The sequence below is a fragment of the Cyanistes caeruleus genome, chromosome 8 (assembly GCF_971803275.1).
Source record: "Cyanistes caeruleus chromosome 8, bCyaCae1.hap1.1, whole genome shotgun sequence".
Classification (NCBI taxonomy): Eukaryota; Metazoa; Chordata; class Aves; order Passeriformes; family Paridae; genus Cyanistes; species Cyanistes caeruleus.
Genome location: NC_141708.1, coordinates 21,960,957 through 21,981,062, shown reverse-complemented (window position 1 = coordinate 21,981,062; position 20,106 = coordinate 21,960,957). Strand labels below are relative to the sequence as shown.

Genomic DNA, 20,106 nt, shown 5'->3' with positions numbered 1-20,106 from the left:
CTTGTCACTTAAAGGTGCAGCAAAAATCCTTAGCAGGAAAAGGGAAAAGAATCTATGTCATCCATAGTATATGAGCAGAGGAAGAAAATTCAAGTAACTTTACATTTGGAAGCTAAAACACTGAGCCAGTAACCACTGGCTACGGTCTAAAAGTCTGAATCAAAGATGTTGCCAGTCTCCAGGTGTTAAATAATCTGTGATCTGAATTTGTAGGCATCTCCATTGCAGAAGCCCCATCACACGACTGATATTTTTGCAGAAACAACAGAGAGGATATGAATTAACTGCTCTCTAATTATTCTGGCAAGGCAGGGGAGGACATTCTGCACTTCATTCTCTGGTGTCATCAATTTGATGTCTTTATAACTGCTAAATTAATTTTTCTGTACTTCAGGAGTCTGCTTCAGTTTTTAATCTTCTAAGGATGAAATTCACCCTGCCTTTCAAAGTCTTAGGAAGTCCCCAGTGCAACAGATCTTACGATATTCTAGTGCCCACACTGAGGACAGGTAACTGGAAAAATCTGTAGCTGTTAAAGATCTTTCTTTTTTCCTGTAGTACTTCATAATATTCCACAAGCAAGCACACACAGGCCTTCTGGGAAGATATAAGGGCACTACTGATAAACATTTGATCTATCTAGAGACATGCAGCCAAGACTGTGTAAAAAACACCAAACCATCTTTAGCCCAACACTCCTCCAAGAGGTAGCACTTTTTTTGTGTGTGTATATATACTACAAACATAAATATACCCTACCCTGGATTGGGTATTTTGGCATCCCATGATTATTTACTGTTCGCTGTAAAAATGTTACTGCTTTCATTACTCCACAATAAATATATAAATAGAACTACAGACTGGCACAGGAAAGAACCGTATTTCCTTTCAACTTTTCTCTCCGTTACACCAGGTTGCTCACCCAGAACTCAGCTGAACTAATCTTGTCCTTTGCTACTGCATAGAACAGAGTTTTTCATGCCATCCTAGTCACAGAAATTCCAGATGCTGGCCAAAAAAAGTCAAGATCAACTTATCTCCATATCCACAACTGAGCTCCTGTTGTCTTTATTGCACAAATGATTTTAAGAGCCATATTGAAAGGAGGAGACAGTTGTGGCCAAGAACAGCTTTTACCTTCATATAAAGAGCCTATTACAGTTGTTTATATGAGTTTCAAAACATCCTGTCTATTTTATATAGTTTTCATGATGAGTAACAAAAAATGGCATCCAGGTTCTTATTTTTTCTGCTTTGGTTTGTGAATATTACTTATTATTAACAACAACAGATACAAATGGATACCAACAGTCCAGAGAAAGTTAAGCATCTTTTTTAAGTGGCTTGTAATGTTTACTGCTTTTCTTGAATATTTTCATTTCGGTTCAACCATTCCTCTTGCTTATTGACATACTTTGATAATATCCATACATAAATATCCATAATAAATATGAAGGTATCACACTTAAATTTGGGAGGTTCCCATTCAGATCATGTGGGAATGAGACAATAGGCAACTACTGACTAAAACAGCTGCTTACTACAGTGCAATTATTTTGATATACAAGTAAATGAGAAAATTTCATCTTTCAGTTCAAAGAGAGAAGGTGCAGGCCCTAACTAAATAGCCACAGTGCCATTATATTATCTCTGTCTTAGAGCTATTCAACCAAAGAATACTCTTACACAGTGTTAATAAATTACATTTCAAAAATGGTGTTTTGCTAATTGATTTTCCCCTTGTATATTAATGATGTTCAAACAAGACTACCAGAATAATATAATAATAGCATTTGTACCTTTGTCCTACTAGCATAATTATTCATAATTTCAAGGTCACGGGTAAAAACATCATATTTTATAAATCTAAACAATTAGAACACTGACTTCAGATATTATAGAAATATGTGGCAACTACTAATTCAAAGAACCAAACATCATCATACATGCATAAGTTGTATTACATCATTTCATGAATTTGAATATTAGTGGAAGAGTAGGAAACCTTGATGATGCATGATTGTTTCCAATGACTGAGTAATGCAAAACATAGAACCTGCAGCAGCACCAGCATACTTAATTCTGACAAGAAATCATGGCATTCAAACAGGAATGAGATGATCCTCTTGATTTGACTATGCTATTATACAGCAAGTCACACCGCATAATGTCGGAGCTTTTCTACAGGCAGTGTGAGATTATGTTCTTGTATTTTTCTGCCATGGTAATGCACTAAAGCATTTACTGTCTTATCCTGATTACAACTCTTTGTAATGGAAAACTAAATACCAGGACTCTGTTTCACAGATATGGAGCCGCAAAATATAGTTGAACACTGCTAATGGTAGACCTGGAAATGAAACTTAAGTGTCGCTAACTCTGTCTAGTCTCTGTTCTTCAGTGGCCACAATTTAAGAAGTTTACCTGAACAGAATTTATTGTAAGGACTTGTGTCTTTAATCTCTACTCATAACACTAAATGTAGTACATTTATCAGAGCTGGGAGTACCTGAATGAAACTGGTCAAGGAAAAAACCTCTTCACACTCTCATGCTACTGCCTACTTTGTCATCCATTAAGGATATGAACTTTCTGTGAACGATGTAGAAAAAGAAGAAAGGAATCTGTTTGGGGTGGAGTTTTTTATGGGAAAGAAATTACATAAAGCAGAACACTCAGCTCAGTTAATGAAAAATAAAAAATTACAATTAGATGAAAAAGCGTGTATGCTTAATCATTCCCAGCAAACATGCAAAACTCCCCTTAGAAAGTACACTCAATTTAGAAGAACAAGTTTTCATTGTTCAGGTGTTGAGAGTAGCGATCAAGAAGAAATGTTGCTACAGGCACTTGTTTGGCTAATGCCTTTTCTTTTAAACATGGGAAATTTTGCAAGCAGAGTTTGTATTATCCCTTCATAAGTAACCCTCAAATGTTCCTTTTGTCATCTTGTAAGATTTTAAACTAATCATGTAAGTTTTTCCCCTCCCACCTTACTGGTGGCTCAGTGATTTCATCTTGCTTGACCACAGGATAGAAGTGGCTGTGTGCGCACTTTTAAGCTGAACTTACATTTTCTAATACTTGGCACATTTTCTTACTATCTTTTCTTTCTTTACCTCCAGGTAAGCCACATAGCACAACAATGAGCAAAGAGGTAAGACTGCAGTTGAAATGATGTAATGCTGAAAATTAAATTTACACACAAGTGTTCCGAGTCTGGGTCATAGCTGGGTCACTCCTCTGAGTGGGAGGCAATCCAGCAAGGAGCACTGGATAATGATTTCTCTAAGCTGAGGCCCCTTTCAAGAAATATAGCACAAAGCTTTACCTTGATATCTGAATCTAATCTGATCCAATGTGTGTAATTACTGATATTTGTTGTGTGGTAGTAAGAAGTTATATTATTTTGTTATATCCTGTATTATGTCTCCTGTTCCTTTCAACCTACTAGTGCCCAGAAATAAGCTTTCCAGTATCTGAACCCTTACCCAGAGATAGTGGTTTAGATAAGGACTAGCTGGCTGAGGCTTTTTACAGAGCACATATTGTTTAGAGTTGGGGGGATTAATTCTTTTTCTTGAACAAAGAATGGAGTTTGTCTTGGTTGTTTAGGCACAGCTACATGTGGCCAGTGCTATTTTTTTTTTATTTTTTTAATCTGTATTTATCCACTGTGTTCATTTGCTTCCAGGTACAGCTATCACACACTCCTTCATAACCTTGAGATGAGCTTTTCTGTAATGGCTTCTAAGCAGGTTCCATCTTGGGATGGCAGGAAGCACCTGCAGAACATCTCGGCTCACATAAAGCTAAGCAGGCCTTCAGGGGAGACACAGGCTCTTCTAGTCAGTCCAGGCTGGTGCAACAGGCTTTGCAAAACATCTGTGAGTCTAAAAAACACAATCACATCAAAAGGTAAAGCAACCCAGATAATTTCCTTCTGTTGTGCCAGTTGTCAGCCTCTTGCATGTTGCGTCGCCGATGATTTTGCTCTCTACCTGCGAAGTTTCCTGCTGCCAGCTGACACCGCTGCAGTCAGCCACAGGCTGACAACCACAGCACCCAGAGAGCGACTGTCAGGGCCATTTTGCATGAAGCACACGCAGCTCCTACCCAGCGAAGCCCTAATGTGTTGATTTACAGAGTCTTCTTGGCTGACATGGGAAAATGAGTCTGGTCATGGTTGATTTAACATTTTATGGGCAAAGAGTCAGCCTACTATAGTAAGTTTGCACTAGTGGAAATATTTTACACATTTACACACAAGTCCGCGAGAAAAAAATATTCAAGATACTCCGTGGTTTTGATTCTCACATCCCTCGAGCTCTATTGAAAACAACGTGAGTTTCAATTAATTAAATACGAAGGTGCACGTTACGGGTCAGACCCTCAGGCTGAGTAAGCAGCTCCCGGTCCGCGGGCACAGCCGCCCGAGCAGGGAGGAGCTCGGCCAAAGGCTGCGGTGGGGCGCCGCGAAGAGGCTCGGGAGCGGCCGCCAGAGCCGCCGGCCAGCCCCGCTCCCCTCCCGCCGCCGCCGGGGGCCGGGCCCGTCCCGCTCCCGCGCCCGCGCCCGCGCCCGCGCCCGCGCCCGCTCCCGCTCCCGCTCCCGCGCCCGCTCCCGCTCCCGCTCCGGCTCTGGCTCTGCCCGCGCGGGGGGCGGGCGCAGCCGGCGGGCGGAGCGGACACGGCCGGCCCCGCCCGCCCCGGCGGAAGTGCCGGCGGCCGCGGGGCTGCCCCGCGCCTCTGGGCACGGCCGTGCCCGCCCGCGGGCGTCGCCGCTCGGGCCTCCCCGCCGAGGGGGAGGAATGAGTTTGTCCGTAATGAAGCGAAGCGGCAGCGGAGCGGCCGCCTAGTCCGCGCTGCCGGTGTGCTCGCCCCGAGCCCGCCGCCGGAGCGGGCGGCAGAGCCCGCGGGGCCCGGCAGGCGCGGCTCCGCCGCTGCCCCGAGAGCCGGGCGGGGCCGGGGGAGCGCCCGCCGCCCTGCCCGACCGCCCTGCCCGCTCTCATCAGCCCCCTCTCCCGCCGGCACACCCGCACGCCCTCCGACACCAGCGCGGCTGGACGGAAAATAAATTCAGGGGGGGGGAAAAAAAAAAAAAAAAAAAAAGAAGAAGAAGCCTGTCAAATCTACCTCCGGCTAGTTCATCGGCCGAAAAGAAAGGGGGGAAAACGCGTATGCCTGCGTGGGGGTGCCAGGAGAAAGATGAGTGTTTCTTTCATTAACCTAATGGTAATTGCAAAAAGACTCCCTTTTTGTCAGCTTCACCTAATCAAAACCGAATATCTGTATGTGGCACTGACAAAATCAGTAAAACTTCACCTTCGACTTTATTGATCTGAACAGACAGGCAGAGTTTTCTATGGTGTTCAATTTAGGGAATTAAAAAAAATCACTCCGCTAACAGCATTTGGTACATTTCTAACCCATATGTCACCTCAGTGCTTTAAATAATTATATTTGCATGCAGGGAGTGATTCATAAATATGTCAGGATTGTGAAATATAGGCAGGCATTTCAAACTTTCTATTTAAAAAACATGAATTATGGCCACGAAAAATGTGTTCCCATTTAAGGGTGATACGAAGTATTTGGTGTCTAGTACGGAGGCCCATCCATCATATAGACAATAAAGAGAGTTTTTGCCTGACGTTGGAAATTTATGGTTGCCCTTCTCTGCCCTAATAACTCAAGCATTGTGTCAGCCTGTGACAGCCTTTGCAGAAAAACAGCAACCCTGTTATCAATCAAAAAGCCCTTTTACATTTTTAGCAAAACTCTGATCATCCAGACACCCTTTTAATGTATATATTACATCATTATAGATCATTCTGCACTTTTACTGCAACTCAACAAAATGATCCATCACTTCAGGACAGTCCTGATGAACGCTGATGTAAATTATTTGCACGTCGCTAGTACAGTACAAAATGAAAAATGTACTTTAGGTGGAATTAATTTTAGGGTGTAAAAAGCTAAAAATGAAAGCAGTGGGGATTAGAGGAGACCTAAATGCATCATTAGGGATAACTGAAAACAAGCTAAGAGTTATTAAAAATTAAGATTATTTTAACCTTTTGAGATCGTGGACCTAGACTGTTTGAAGAAAATAGCTAAGATATATTGCGTGCTTCTTCCTGCCCCTGCCAAACATAGCTGTCTTGTAATTGAGTCGAGGATCCTTGTTCATTTGCCATTAGAGTGTTTAGATAAGGTTAATTATTTGGGTTCCAGTGCCTTTTCCAGGCATATCCTCAGAACTCTTCCTTATATCTCAAAGGACGCTGTTCCTACACTGTACCGCCCTGTTGAAGATGCATCTGGTTGATCTGCACAGTTTCCATAACAAAGTTGTCAATAAACACTCTCCACATTTGGGATCCGAGTGATGAAGCTGGAGATCGCCTCCATTGTGTGCCATGGTTAATTTCTGAGGGATTACTGTAACCAAATATGTGCTTAGTTGGTACAATTCTCTCCCGTAGCCTCCAGGCTTTTGCAGAAGATAAACACAAAGATGCCTTTATGATTGCTGGGATGGAGTGATCAGACCAAGGTGTTACAAAAGCTACAAGACTTTTTATTTTTATTTTTATTTTTTCACTCTTAGAATCTAGACGCCAAATACCAATTCAAGTTACTTATGTACGAATTAGGAAACGTGTTCACTCGCTTTGGGCTCAATCATTTTAATCGTAGTACATTTAAAAACATGAAATGACACTAAAAATCTCCATGCACTTAACAGGAAACATACCCAGCCTTGCTCGTGTCATTGCAATTATTTGACTTGCTCTCTCCCTCTAGAAAGTTACCTTAAGGCATATTTTAAATAACAGCTGTTTGCATAAGAAACACCTTAAACATAAAAGAGGGTAGATTTGGAAAATAGCTGTTGGCAAACGGGTTTCGACACGGGAGTAAAAATTTTCACACTCACACATGAAACAATGTCAAAAGGGAAATCTGTCAAAGGGCTAAAAAGAGAAAGGTTGGGGTGGGGTTTATTTATTATTAGGTGCATTAATCTCTTCCTTATCTCGGTGCAACAAAAGGAACAAAATTAGACAAACGCATTTGAGAACATTCTAGGTGAAGGTATCTTTCCGAAAGCAGTAAGCAACCAGCCAAACAAGCAAACAAAAGTGATTTTCTGCTCGTTTAGTAAAAATGCCACTGACTACTAAAATTCACGTTCGCTTAAACGTGACTATTATTTTGAAGATGGTTCTGAAATTATCACCACTTATAAAACGATTACCTACATCTCATGCAGAGTAAAATATATATTGCTTCTATGTGTTAGGAAAGTAATTACAATCATAAGGGTAAATATTTTCAGGTACTATGAGAACAGGGGAGAGGTTTGGAAATCTTACTTTATGTTGGCAAGCTTTCCAACTATTTGCTTTAATAGCATTCTGGAATAAATACCCCACACCTCTGCTGGATACCTGGGCAGATGCATCAGTTATTAGCTAAACACATGCAGTCTCGTATTTAAAAAATAAAAAGAAAAGAAAAATAAAAAAAAAAAAGAGAGAGAGAGAAAGAGGGGGAAAGAGCTTCTCGCTTCTCTCCAAATGTATGAAATCTTGGTGGTGTATTGCTGATAACCCATCACATTTCTTATCTTCTTATACGAAGTACTATCATTCCTGTGAGAAAAAAAAAGGGAAGAAGATACACCGATACACCATCTAAAAAAATAAAAAAAATGTATTGCAATGAATATCTTAATAAAAACCTTGGGGTAGATAGTGAAATGTAAGTACTATCAAAGGAAATAAATTTGACGCACCGGATGGACAGACACGTAACTGAATTGTGTCACGCATAGAAACACAACCCAGACACAACTCAGTAACTCTGCTTCTGCTAATTAAAATCTTAATCTTGTTCGAAACGGTAGAAAAGAAAGGGGGGAGAAAGAAAAAACAAACAAACAAAAAAGCTAAACTAAAGGGCCTGTAGGGTTGTTGCTGTTCCGTTTAAAAGACTAAACGCCCTTTTCCAACATGATCTACAGAAGCTGACACTTAAATGGCAAGAGAGCAAGCTCGCAGAGCAGGCACGCTGGTGTCGAGGTTTCTTGCAGTTCCCTCTCCCGAGGGAAAAATACTCAGTCCGGGTTTTTTGGGTGATCCTGACCAGGGTTTGCAGCTCGCCAGCCTGACCTGTCAAGCGGATTATTTTAGAGGGAGATTAATAGGGGAGGCGGGCTGCAATAATAATCGTTTTGTTTGATGTGACAACTTTGATAGGCGTTGATTTACTTACAAACTGATAGGCTTTTAATTGAGCGCCTCCATCCAGCTTGAGATGAAAGGAAAACCGCATTGAAAAGCTGCCCGAGTGCCCTCGAGCCTCAATACTGATTAGCCATCTCGACAGTGAATAGTTCAAGGCATTTTCAAACTTTTTTTCCTCTCTCGCTCTCGCTCTCCTCTCCTCCTCAAATATCTGCCAGCCCACTCCTTTTTAAGAGAAAATAAATCATTTCCATTGTGTGCAAATAAAATCGACTTGACATGCTTGCCAATAGCTGGTAGGTAAAGGAAAGTGTGGACTGGCACTTGTTAATTAATTCCTCCTTTACTCTCCTTTTATTTTTTTTTTTTAAAAGTTACAATTTTCCTTTGTAAAAGGAGGAAGACGGGTTCCAACCCTTGCATTTTTTTTTTTTTTATTTTTTTTTTTTCAAAGGAATAAAAGCAACAGCCACCAAAACTTCAACAAGACTACACAAGTAAATACCAAACAGCAAACCGTCTGCACGGACTCATTAAACAAGAATCCCTCGCGAAGGTAACGAGCAGGACAGAATCCTTCTTCCTCGGCTCCAGAGAGGAAAGGAGCCCGCAGCAGGCAAATCACAAACTCCGCACCGCTTTCAGGCTGCAGCCCCGCCGCCCGCCCGATCCTACGCGTGTGCATCCTAACTCCGAGCCCCTCGCTGGGAATCGTTCTGTGCGTGTGTTAAACGCAGTGAATCAGCTCTCATAGCTCAAAAATGCTTTGGAGGGCGCAAAGGGGAGGAGATGTCTTGGGGCTGATTTTTTTATAAGGTTCTACATAAAAAAGTTTACAGTATTGAGTGCGATTTAAATCTTATTTCAAAGGCTGAGTAGAAAAAAAGAAAAAGAGAAGTAAATGAAAAAGCTGTCCTCTGAAGTTGCTAATTAAATTACCCTCTCATGCTTCTACTTCAGGCAGCAAGATCGGGGTTCGTGCTGTTCTCCCCGCTCCGTCCCCCGCTTTTCCCGTCGGTGCGCTGCCTGTTTTATACATGTACCGGCTATCGCCTGTGCTTCCTTGGCTCACAAGTAAAACAACCCTTTCCCGAAATCACCCTCACCTCCACAAGAAAGGAGAGAAGGAAGGAAAAATGGGGAGGGAGAGCCTTCCCACAGCTGACTCTACCTTAAGACAATTAATCTTTAGTCTTTCACCCTGGGAGGCAGGATAAATACAACGAGAAAACAGATAGGAGTCTCCCCGGTCCTGTAAGGAAAACAGCTGTTCCAAGCACTTTAATGCAAATGAACACAAATGAAGGTTTCAGCTTTTTTTTTTTTTTTTTTTTTTTTCTTCCCGAGTTTTACTGCACTCCATTTATCAATTGGACTTGACAACAAAAGAAAGAACTGGGGGAAAACCTGGGGCAGATTCAAGTCACTTCCACTCTAGATAAAGGAAAGGGGGGGAGTTCCTTGAGGGCAAGTTGTGGGTCTTGTCAGTCCTATTGCAATATCGTGGGTTTTATGCAAGATTTCTTTCTCTACCTCCTCCCCCCTGCCTTTTAATTTTGATGGTCTTGCAAGATGACCGCGGTGATTGCAAAATGAAAGTGCGTTTATGACTCTCTACTGAGAAGTTATGCCAATAAACCTTATCTTTCAGAGAAAAGAAATTAAAAAGTTTGTTAAAATTAATCTCATCTTTATTAAAGCTAGAGGAGTTCCGTGTATTTATCCTACTCTATACGCTATAGTAAAAGAGTGAAGTGGTTTAAATAAAATACAGCAAATATACTTACTGCGTTGCAAGATTTAAAGGGTACCGCTTGGCGGGGCCGGGGGAAGGGGGGGATAGCGCGGAAAACCTGCTTTACATACACCTCGTAAGAAGAGCAGGTCATTAAAGACTATCTGACACATCTGTTTAGGGACTGGGGCAGATCGGTGTTCCAAGGGAAGAAAAAGGACTTGTTTCAGCAGATCTAAACGTGAGAAAGTGAAAGTCCTTCCTCTCGTCCAGCCCTTCCAGGATCAGCGCCTGTTCTGGTTGGAGTCCAGGTCAGGAATTGGACGCGACCCCTAAAGCACTTGCCTTGTTCTTCACTTGTCAAACGTGTTTTATCTCTAAGTGACCTTTTTGTTAATGTTGTAGATTGTGTGGGCCACCATGTCAGATCCGGAAACAAAAGTAAAAGATTGATTAACACATTTTGCCTGTGAAAAAATGTTATGGGACGAGGAGGTGGGGGGATAGTGGGAAGCAAAGTACAAAGAGAAAAGAAAAAGGCAACCCAGCGACTTGAAGGGCTGCGGATTGCGCTCGGGGCAGCCGCCGGCCCCGGTAAAAAGCGGGGTTGAGGGCAGAGGACTCGGTACCCTTCGGAGTGCACCGACACAAAGCAGGACGTGTGTAACGCCCCGCTGGACACCGTGCGCGTACCCAGGAGGCTCCCAACACAGCCTAGCTAAAAATCAAACACATAAATGGCGAGCCAATACTCTCGTTAAGGCGAGGGGCCGCCTCCCCAGGCCCCCGCTGCCGGTGACCGGTTCAGCCCGGCGGGTGCAGGGACGAAGGACACTTTCGAAGAGGACGAAGAGGACGAAGGGGGAAGGGGAAGAGGAGTCCAGCCGCCCTCCCCGACAGGGTGGTGAGGGGCCGGGGAGGGCTACCGGCTGCTGGCAAACAAATCCAGTTTACTCCAAGGATTTATTCCGTAAATTGAAAGGCTTTTTCTTCCGAGGAGCCAGTCTCTCCCTCTGTTTTCCTTCCTCCCTCTCTCTCCCTCTCTCTCCTTCCCCCTTCAAGTCACACCAGGCTTGTAATCAGCAACAAAAGCTGACATAAATCAAGGGCGGATTGACAGGGGCTGACAAATAACTGATTGATTGCGGTTGGGGAGCACTGACAATTGACGGCGGGGCGGAGAGTCCCGAAAGGCGGCGGCGGGCTGTGCGTGCCAGCCCCGCGTGTGACGGCCTCCCCCAATCCCGCCGCGCTCCCCGCGCCGCCGCAAGCCGCGCCGCAGCGCCCCGGCTCCCGCCCGCTGCCGCCGCCGACGTGCGGCCCGGCGCTCTGCAGGTTCTCGTCCGGGCCTCCCCCGCGCTGTCAGGCGGGAGGGGCGGGAAAAGCGGCCCGCGCCCTTCCGCGGCTCCCGGAGGGGACACGGCGCGGCGGCGGCCCCGGAGCGGAGCCGGCGGGCCGGCCCCGGGGAGGGGGACGCGGGCCGGGCCCGTAAGCGCCGTGCGTGGCGGGCGGCAGGTCGTGCTCGGGGCGGTGTGCGAGCGGCGGGGGCGGGCGGGGGGAAGGCGGCGGAGCCCGCGGCCGCCCCCCGGCAGGCGCGGTGCCCCCGGCCCCGCGGCCGCCCCGCCGCTGCCGCGCGATCCGCGCTGGCTGCGGAGGAAGAAAAACGTTCGCAGCGCGTGATGTGAAACACAGAATTAACGCCCATCCCATCCTAGGAGCGAAAACAAGGAAGGAGGGGAGGGGAGAGGGAAGGCGGACGAGAAAGGAAAGGGAAAAAAAAAAAAAAAAAAAAAAAAGAGCGAGAGACCATTAAAAACGAAGGGGAAAAAAAAAAGCCCAGAAAAGGGAACGTCACATCCCCTTGACCCTCCAATCACCTCGGGGTCCCATTTGATTGGAAGGCGGCAAAGGCTTTAATCTCAGACTAATTCAGCTGCTTTTGAAGTGAGTTTCTTTGCCAGATCCCGGGCTGGATGGGCAGCGGCTCGCATCACAGCTGAGCGGCGGAGGCGAGCGCTCCGCGCCGCGCCAGCCGGGGGAGCTGAGAGCGGCCGAGGGGGACCGCGGCACACGCTCGCAGCCCCCACCCCCGCCCCCAGCACAGCCCAAGGATTACTCGGCTTTTTTTCCTCCTCTTTCTCTCCGGCCGGCTCCCCCTTTCCCTCCCCCTCCCCACCCACGCCCTCCCCGCCAGAGAGAGCCACGGGACATTGTATGTTTGTTTTTCTGCTCGGGGGGCGTGTGGCTTTTTTCCTTTCTCGCCCGCAGAAAGCGAGCGAGCGTTTCCGAGTGCGAGCGGCGCCACTTGCCCCAGTTTTCATGCGAGGTTTTGGGTCATGATCACATCGCCCTCGCTTTCTGCTATAAGAAGTAGTAAGCGCAGCAGCAGCCTCAGCGAGCCCGGAGGCAGCCCCCGCCGCAGCCGCAGCGCCGCCGAGCTCGCCGGGCCGAACGGGCACGCTGGGAATAACGGCAGCAGCGCCGCCGCCAAGCCCTGCTTCCACGGCGTCCCCCCCTCGGACCCGCTACGCCAAGCCAACCGCCTTCCCATCAAAGTCTTGAAAATGCTCACGGCGCGGACTGGACACATTTTACACCCTGAATACCTGCAGCCTTTACCCTCCACGCCCGTCAGCCCCATCGAGGTAAGGACCGGGCCCCCGTCGCTTTCTCTCGTCCCTGCCCGGGCGCTGGCTGTGCATGGCGGCTCCGCCAGCCGCCCTCGGCACTTTCCTGCGCTTTGAAATGCATTTATACCGGGACAGGGACATTTTTTGATCTCGAGTTAGTGCGAGAAACCGCTCCTGGGTATTGTTTCCGTGTTTACTGGGATAATTTCTAGTTCCTGTGTAAATTAATATTTTCTTTTTGCTATTTTGAGCTTTATTTTTTTTGCCTTTTTTTTTCTTCTTTTTTTTTTCTTTTTTTTTTTTTTTTTTTTGTGGAGGGGTGAGTAGAAGGAACCGATCCCCGCTGGGGTCACGATTCGGCCACGCAAATAAGCAGCGCTCCGAGCGCCAAACAACCTTGCTTTTGCAGGGGGTGTTTTGGGGTGTGGGGGGGGGACACACACGGGACGGGACGACACGGCGCGGAGAGCGACAGCCTCAAACGGGGGTGCGGCAGGATAACTATTGCGGCTCGCCCACCGATTCTTTTCAAGTACCGACACGGATCTGTACTTCGGGGGGCCTGCTGGTCCCCTTTCTGCTCTGCCGAGGTTGCCGGTCCCCCTCTGCGTAGCTCGCTGTTTGCGGGACCGAAACTCGAAACGGAGCTGGCGGTGGGAAGGGTGTGTCTGTGGGAATGAATGATTTCATTAAGGTCTCTGCGGAGCGAGGACACCCTTCTCCGGGGGAGCCCTGCTCGCCGGCTGACTCGGGCTCTGTTTATAAATAGTGCCAGCAGTCAGGGTGCAGAAATGCTGCAGTCGCTATAGTTCACGGCGGGTTTGCGGGCCAGCGCTGCCCGAGCGATGCCGGCGAGGCTGGGGGCGTTGAAGGCGGCCGCGGCGGGCTCGCAAGGGATACCAAAATCCCCGGCCCTTTTTAAAGGCTTTATGGAAAATGGTGCATTCAGGGGAGGGGGCTGTCAAGTTGATGAATGCGCACAAACTGTTCGTTACTTCCAGGCTGTACTCCGCAGAAACCTGCGGGACAAGAGTCCTACGTGTGCAATGGGGGTTTTCTCAGACCCCGATTAAATCTCTTTCTTTCTGTGTCCTTTGATTTCCGCAGCTGGATGCGAAGAAGAGCCCCCTGGCCCTTTTGGCACAAACTTGCTCGCAGATAGGGAAGCCGGACCCGTCCCCTTCCTCGAAACTCTCCTCGGTCACCTCCAATGGCTCCGGAGGCGACAAGGACTCTAAGTCGGGCCCCTTGAAGCTCAGCGACATCGGCGTGGAGGACAAATCGAGCTTCAAGCCGTACTCCAAGCCGGGCGCGGAGAAGAAGGAGCCGGGGGCGACGGGCTGCGCGGGCGGCCCCGCCGCGGGGGTCGCGGCCGGGGAGAAGTCGGGATTCCGGGTGCCGAGCGCCACCTGCCAGCCGTTCACCCCAAGGACAGGCAGCCCCAACTCCAGCGCCTCCGCCTGCTCGCCCGGGCTGCTGCCGGCCGAGGGAAAAGGCGGGGAGGACAAGAAGGACTCGGAGGGCTGCGGAAAGAGCGGCAGCTCCGGCTCGGAGGGAGGCCCGGGCACCACCAGCATCAGCCACAGCCGGATTAGCGTGAGCTGTGCCGGGATTAACGTGGAGGTCAACCAGCACCAGGAGAGCACGCCGGGCTCCAAGCCCATCGCGTCGGACTCCGCCTCCTCCTGCAGCAGCACCACCGCCACCTCCTCCACCTCCGTTCTGGGCTCCGGCCTCGTGGCCCCCGTCTCCCCTTACAAGCCGGGCCAGACCGTTTTCCCCCTGCCCCCGGCGGGCATGAGCTACCCGGGGACGCTGGCTGGAGCCTACGCCGGCTACCCGCCACAGTTCCTGCCGCACGGAGTGGCTCTGGACCCCACCAAATCCTCCAGCCTGGTGGGGGCCCAGCTGGCCGCCGCCAGCAGCCTGGGCTGCAGCAAGCCGGCGGGGTCGAGCCCGCTGGCGGGCGCGTCGCCGCCGTCGGTGATGACGGCGAGCCTGTGCCGAGACCCCTACTGCCTGAGCTACCACTGCGCCAGCCACCTGGCAGGCGCCGCCGGAGCCTCCTGCGCCCACGACCAAGCCCTCAAGTCCGGATACCCCCTCGTCTACCCCACCCACCCTTTGCACAGCGTCCACTCCTCGCTGACCGGCGCCACGCCGCCTTCGCTAGCCGGCCACCCTTTGTACCCCTACGGCTTCATGCTCCCCAATGACCCCCAGCCACACATCTGCAACTGGGTGTCGGCCAACGGACCCTGCGACAAGCGCTTCGCCACCTCGGAGGAGCTGCTTAGCCACTTGCGGACCCATACTGCCTTCCCGGGCACCGATAAACTCCTCTCCAGCTACCCCAGCTCCTCGTCGCTGGCCAGCGCAGCGGCTGCGGCCATGGCGTGCCACATGCACATCCCCACGACGGGCGCCCCGGGCAGCCCGGGCACGCTGGCCTTGCGCAGCCCGCACCACGCGCTGGGACTCGGCAGCCGCTACCACCCCTACTCCAAGAGCCCCCTGCCCACCCCCGGGGCCCCCGTGCCCGTGCCCGCTGCCACCGGACCCTACTACTCCCCTTACGCACTCTATGGGCAGAGACTCACCACAGCCTCGGCCCTGGGGTACCAGTGAGTGCAGGCAGCGGGGCTTTGACACACAACACAAAGTCTAGCGGTAAGGGAAGGAAGCCCTGCGAAACTTTATAAAAGTTGGAAAGAAAAAAAAAAAAAAAAAAAATCTGACTTTTTATAAAATAGTGTTCATTTGAGGACTGGATCCATGAGCACTGTATTTATTTATGTTAGCTTCAAGCGGGACAACGAATCATAAAGTGCATTACTAAACTGAGCTCAATAGGTAAAAGTGGAACACCCATTGTAGAATATAAATAAAAAGATAGAGGTCTTCTCTTTAATGTTACTTTAAAATTGCTATGATTGTATTGTACGTTCTTATTTAATGTCTCATTGAAACAAAAAAAATTTACATGCATGTTTGTTACTAAAAAACAACTCGCAATTTGTCAGTTATAATTTCAAATTGCAATTATTTTTAAGGTGTATACCCTTGAAAGAGAATTGGTATTTTTTTGTATGTATTCTGGAAGAAAAAACAAAAACAATTCTATTCCAAAAACCTCATTTGCCTTATTTTGTTCTTTAAAAGGAACACTTAACTATTTTTAATTTTTAAGTCTACCCTGTAAAAAGGGTTAAGTAAGGTTTACGTCATGTACTAAAATAGACAATGTATCGCTTTAAAGATTAAAATTCCGTATATTTGATGTATTAAAAGGTTTTACTTTTTTTTTTTTTTTTTAAATACGCTTTGATTCTGTTATAAAACCCGAGTAGGTCTTGGATGGAGGTGACTGCTAATTTCTCCTTAAGCGTTTATTCAATTTTAATTAAAAATTAAAAAAAAAAACAACCAAAGTTTTTTTTTATTGTAACCCCAGGGCTCTCTTAAAAAATAATCAGACACAGTTGGCTTTTTTTTTTTCCTCTTCAGTAGAATTTGTTGGCACGAAATAGGAAAAATGAGAATCGCTTAAATCTCTTTCCCTTTCTTTAAAGAAGGTAAACTTATTTTTATAATGTTTTTATTGTGAAATATCTGGTTTTTAAAAGTAGTTTTCAGCTAGAAGACTTCGTTCTTTCTTGAGAAAGAAACGGGGAAGGCAAGACTGTTTTGTATAAGTGTAAGATGATTATCCGAAAGCTTCTTTTTCTTTTTTCTTTTTTTTTTTTTTTTTAACAATGCAATGCATAACTATTCATCTCTTTCTAAATGAGAAGGAAGTTCAGAAGTAATTAGGGAAGCTTGAGCTCATCCAGTTATTTTCAATTTCTCTCTTCAGTTCGCACCGCAGCACAAAAGATCATCACGTAAAAAAAAAAAAAAAAAAAAAAAATCGGACAGCTCTGAAAACTCATTTTATTTTAAAAAGGAAGGGACGGGAAAAAGAAAAGAAGCCATCCGTTATTTGGGCCGAGTTTGCTCTTTTACTGAAGTGCAGTGCCAAAGTTGCCGGGATACCGAGAGGGGCTGCCCCTGCCTGCGCCGCGTCTCTGCCTCCCCAGCCCGGCTTTGCCCCAGGGCCACCGCCAGCTCCGGCTCGTCGTCCTGCGTTCAGGTAGGAGCGGGGGCTGCGACGGAGAAGCCAGAGCAGCTACCGAAACTGCGGAACGAACCGTTGCCGCCGAGCTATTCGGAAAAGCGATAGGCAAGGCGGTAAAGCGATGGCAGCGAGGGCTGTGGGCCGCGCTCGCAGGCGGCGGCTCGGGCGGAGCCGGGTACCTGCCGAACCCCGCCCGGCCCCGCTGCTCCCGCTGCCCTCGGCCCGGCCCCAGCGCGGCCGCCGCTGCCGGGGGGCACAGTTACAAGCGGCGACTTTGCTTGACAAATCGCTGCGTTTTCTTTCTCGTTCTGGATCCCCCCACAATATAATTACTGTTCAGAGTTTCCCGTGGCGCCCAGATGCTAATTAGTCTAATACATTTACTCCAGCTAATTAGTGGAAGTTAGCGTTAATGTGCAAAGGCGAGGAAAGCAGCGAGCTGCTGAAGGCCGGCTCGCTCTCTGGGGCCGCGGCTCTTTCGGCTGTCCGAAAGCGGCACGGGAAACGCTTTGAGCTTCAACCAAACGTGTTCCCCCTCCCCGCACCCGCCTTAAATGGGAAAGCGACCTTTGCGTATCTCTGCTTTAGGAAATGTAAAACGAGCTCTCGTTGCGAAGCGATGAGTTAGAGAAAGGGAGGAGAGGGCAGCGCTGTTAACTGCACCAAGTAAACTTTAGTTATAAAATAAGCGGATACAAACACAGCAAGTAATCGAAAGAAGGGCTTCTCGGGTCGGGGGTGATGGTGGCGGAGGATTCATCCAGCGAGCCCGAGAAAGGCAGAACAAGCTCGCAGTCCCCTCTCAATGCCGCACGCCCCCCGCCCTCTCCTGCAGCCCGGCCAGACTGCCTTCCCCGCTTCGCTATTTTAACTACTCTTAATTGGAGGAAAATTGCATTTCAGGCTCCATCTGGGTGTGCAAGCAACAGTTAGAGTTTTGCCGCGATTAAAACACACCACCGCTGCCACGTTCCTCTGCTGTTCGTGTGTTTTACAATTACGCATCTTTTAACAGCTGCAGCTCAGACTTCGCTAGCCAAATCCCATCGTCCATCAGGTGTGGCAGGGGCGATTTAAAAAGAGCGGGGGAGGCATTTGTGTCCTGGAACCCTAACTGCAGTTTTGGGGATTTCAGCTCTGAAAAGTTAGTCGCAATGATTGCTGATGCAAGTGGTGAAATGAACACTTAATGCTATTATTACTGTTTTGCTCAGACACTGTCCCCGAGGTTAAAGAAAAAATTAAACGCGTTATTTTATATGTAGAGTGGTGATAAGTAGGTCTCTCTTCCAGCCTTGTTGAGTATATGACCTGGCAAGTGCCACCTAGGATTTTGATATTAATCTATGAAATTCGCCTTTTTTTTTTCTAATAGAGATTGACTTATGGACATTAATGTTTTTAGGTAAAAGGAGTACGTTTGTTATTCCTCACCACTCCCCCTCCCGTTCTTACTAACTGGATGGGTTGTGGATTTGACAGCAGCCGCTGGTCCATGCCACCGAACTAAAATAATTTCACAGTGAAAAACCAGCTTGAGAGGACAAGCAACAGAAGGGCAAAACCCATCAAAACCCGAAACTGTGATCAATCTGACCGGAGTCAGGCATACATTAGTTTAAATTAAACAGTTTTGTCTTTCTCACAAATCTTTTTTGAACATTAAAGATAGAATCATGTAATATTTAAATCAACTCTTGTCAGATGCTAAGTGCAACTGAAGAACCAAAATAAAAATTAATGCGTTTCCATCCACTCTCAAAAGCTTACTTTGGATGCCACTTCGACAAAATACTTTCTGATAAGCAACGGTTAGAAAAGAAGGGTCCTGTTTATCTTATCTATGGGGAAATGTAATTAAGGTAGTTTTATGAAGCAATAAAACACCAGACTCCACAGACAGCAAAGGAGTCTCTGTAATGTATCTGAGCCTAGATGGGCATATGTATCTTGGCTTGTGTGCACAAGCCCACACTAAACACACACATATACATATGCTTGCCTGGTTTTAGAATGCAAAATGTATGCTAGAACGAAAATACAAGGATGCCTTTATTACGGGAAGATTTTCCTCAGAGATCAAAGACTCCATTTGCTAAGATGGGAAAGTCACCCAGTGCCCATTCACCACCTTTTGAGCCACCCTCAGCGCGGCCAGCAAGGTACACGCGTGTACTGTGAGTGGGGCTGACCCTCCTCTCCCTGACCCGAGGTTTGTAATGATCTACCCACACCTACAGTCCAGATCACTCAGGCAAAGGGAATCCTGAAGGATCCAAACTTTCCCAAACAAAAGTAAATGTGCATGTTCCTATTCTGTAAAAACATGGATCAAACTTCATTCTTTCGTACGTAGAAAAGGTGGAGAGCAATGCTGCCTTGCTTTAATACCGTTGGCTTTCATTACAGGCTTTCAGTGGACCACAGTTCAGGGGGTTTTTTATAGTCGTTGTTTTTTGGTTTTGTTTTTTGTTTTTTGTTTTGTTTTTTTTTAAATTTTGTGTTTTCTTTTGTTGTTTTTCGGGTTTTTTGTTTGGTTGGTTTTTGGTTTTGTTTTTCTTCTTTTAAGGAGCAAAGTGGAAAATCGCTGGAGCCACCAGCACCAAATTCCCTTTCCATACAAATTTTTGGGTATCATTTTTGACATTTCTATATCAATTTTGACATTGTTGAGATACCCCACCACCCGCGATTCTTTCTACACCATGAAGCACAGCTCACACCGCTTCATGAGCAGACCTGAGGCAGGCAAGCAACCAGTTCTGATCAGAGGTGTCTAATCCCTGCTAAATCTCTTTCTCAGCTCACTCCTGGAAAATTCGGGGCAGACTACCTTTTCTTTTTTTAAGGTAAAATTTTGTTGCGATGAAGCGCAGAGGTGTCAGAAGAAAAAAGACGGACCCCGAGTCTGTATGCTCTCACCTCGTCGGAGGTGGAATGCTTTGGCAGCAGAGACGTGGTTGAAATTTGATCAGATTATACATTTGAGCCTGTGCATAAATGCGAAAAGACTGTCCTAATGCTGGATATTTCTCCATCAACATCAACCAGGTGCTGCTGTTGCAAAAATCCCACCTCCGGCTGCTTGCTCTGTGCGTGTGTGCACGCACAGCGATGCACAGACTTTGTTCTTTCTTCATGTCTGAAATTCATCAACTACCCACCCCCGTTCCCAGCCCCACGTCCCCTACGTGAAAAAAAAGTGAATCCGTTCAGGCTTTGAATATTGTGTAAGAAGCCTTGTGTGTGTATTTTTTTTTTTAAAATCTTCAAATGAATTAAAGACAACCTGACAATGCTGTCATCTGTCTTCAACGTCACATCAAGGCAAGAAATAATGATAACAGAGCAGCAGAAGGACGCCCACTGAAA

At 47.2% G+C, this 20,106-nt stretch overlaps 1 protein-coding gene and 2 long non-coding RNA genes across 3 annotated transcripts; 1 reads left to right on the top strand and 2 right to left on the bottom strand.

Annotated features, from left to right (window-relative positions):
* Positions 1–3,092: 3,092 nt before the first annotated feature.
* On the bottom strand, positions 3,093–4,439 carry LOC147651922 (uncharacterized). Its single transcript, XR_015289861.1, has 2 exons — positions 4,002–4,439; positions 3,093–3,893 (listed from the first exon to the last, which is right to left on the bottom strand). It is a non-coding gene; the product is annotated as an uncharacterized LOC147651922 (long non-coding RNA).
* A 2,234-nt stretch (positions 4,440–6,673) lies between these two features.
* Positions 6,674–9,256, bottom strand: LOC147651921 (uncharacterized). The gene is made up of 2 exons (XR_015289860.1): positions 8,281–9,256; positions 6,674–8,177 (listed from the first exon to the last, which is right to left on the bottom strand). It is a non-coding gene; the product is annotated as an uncharacterized LOC147651921 (long non-coding RNA).
* A 2,362-nt stretch (positions 9,257–11,618) lies between these two features.
* ZNF503 (zinc finger protein 503) lies at positions 11,619–15,907 on the top strand. The gene is made up of 2 exons (XM_086899947.1): positions 11,619–12,632; positions 13,725–15,907. The coding sequence occupies exons 1-2, from the start codon at positions 12,324–12,326 to the stop codon at positions 15,243–15,245; spliced, it is 1,830 nt and encodes a 609-aa protein (XP_086756073.1). The 5' UTR covers positions 11,619–12,323; the 3' UTR covers positions 15,246–15,907.
* The last annotated feature ends 4,199 nt before the right edge of the window (positions 15,908–20,106 follow it).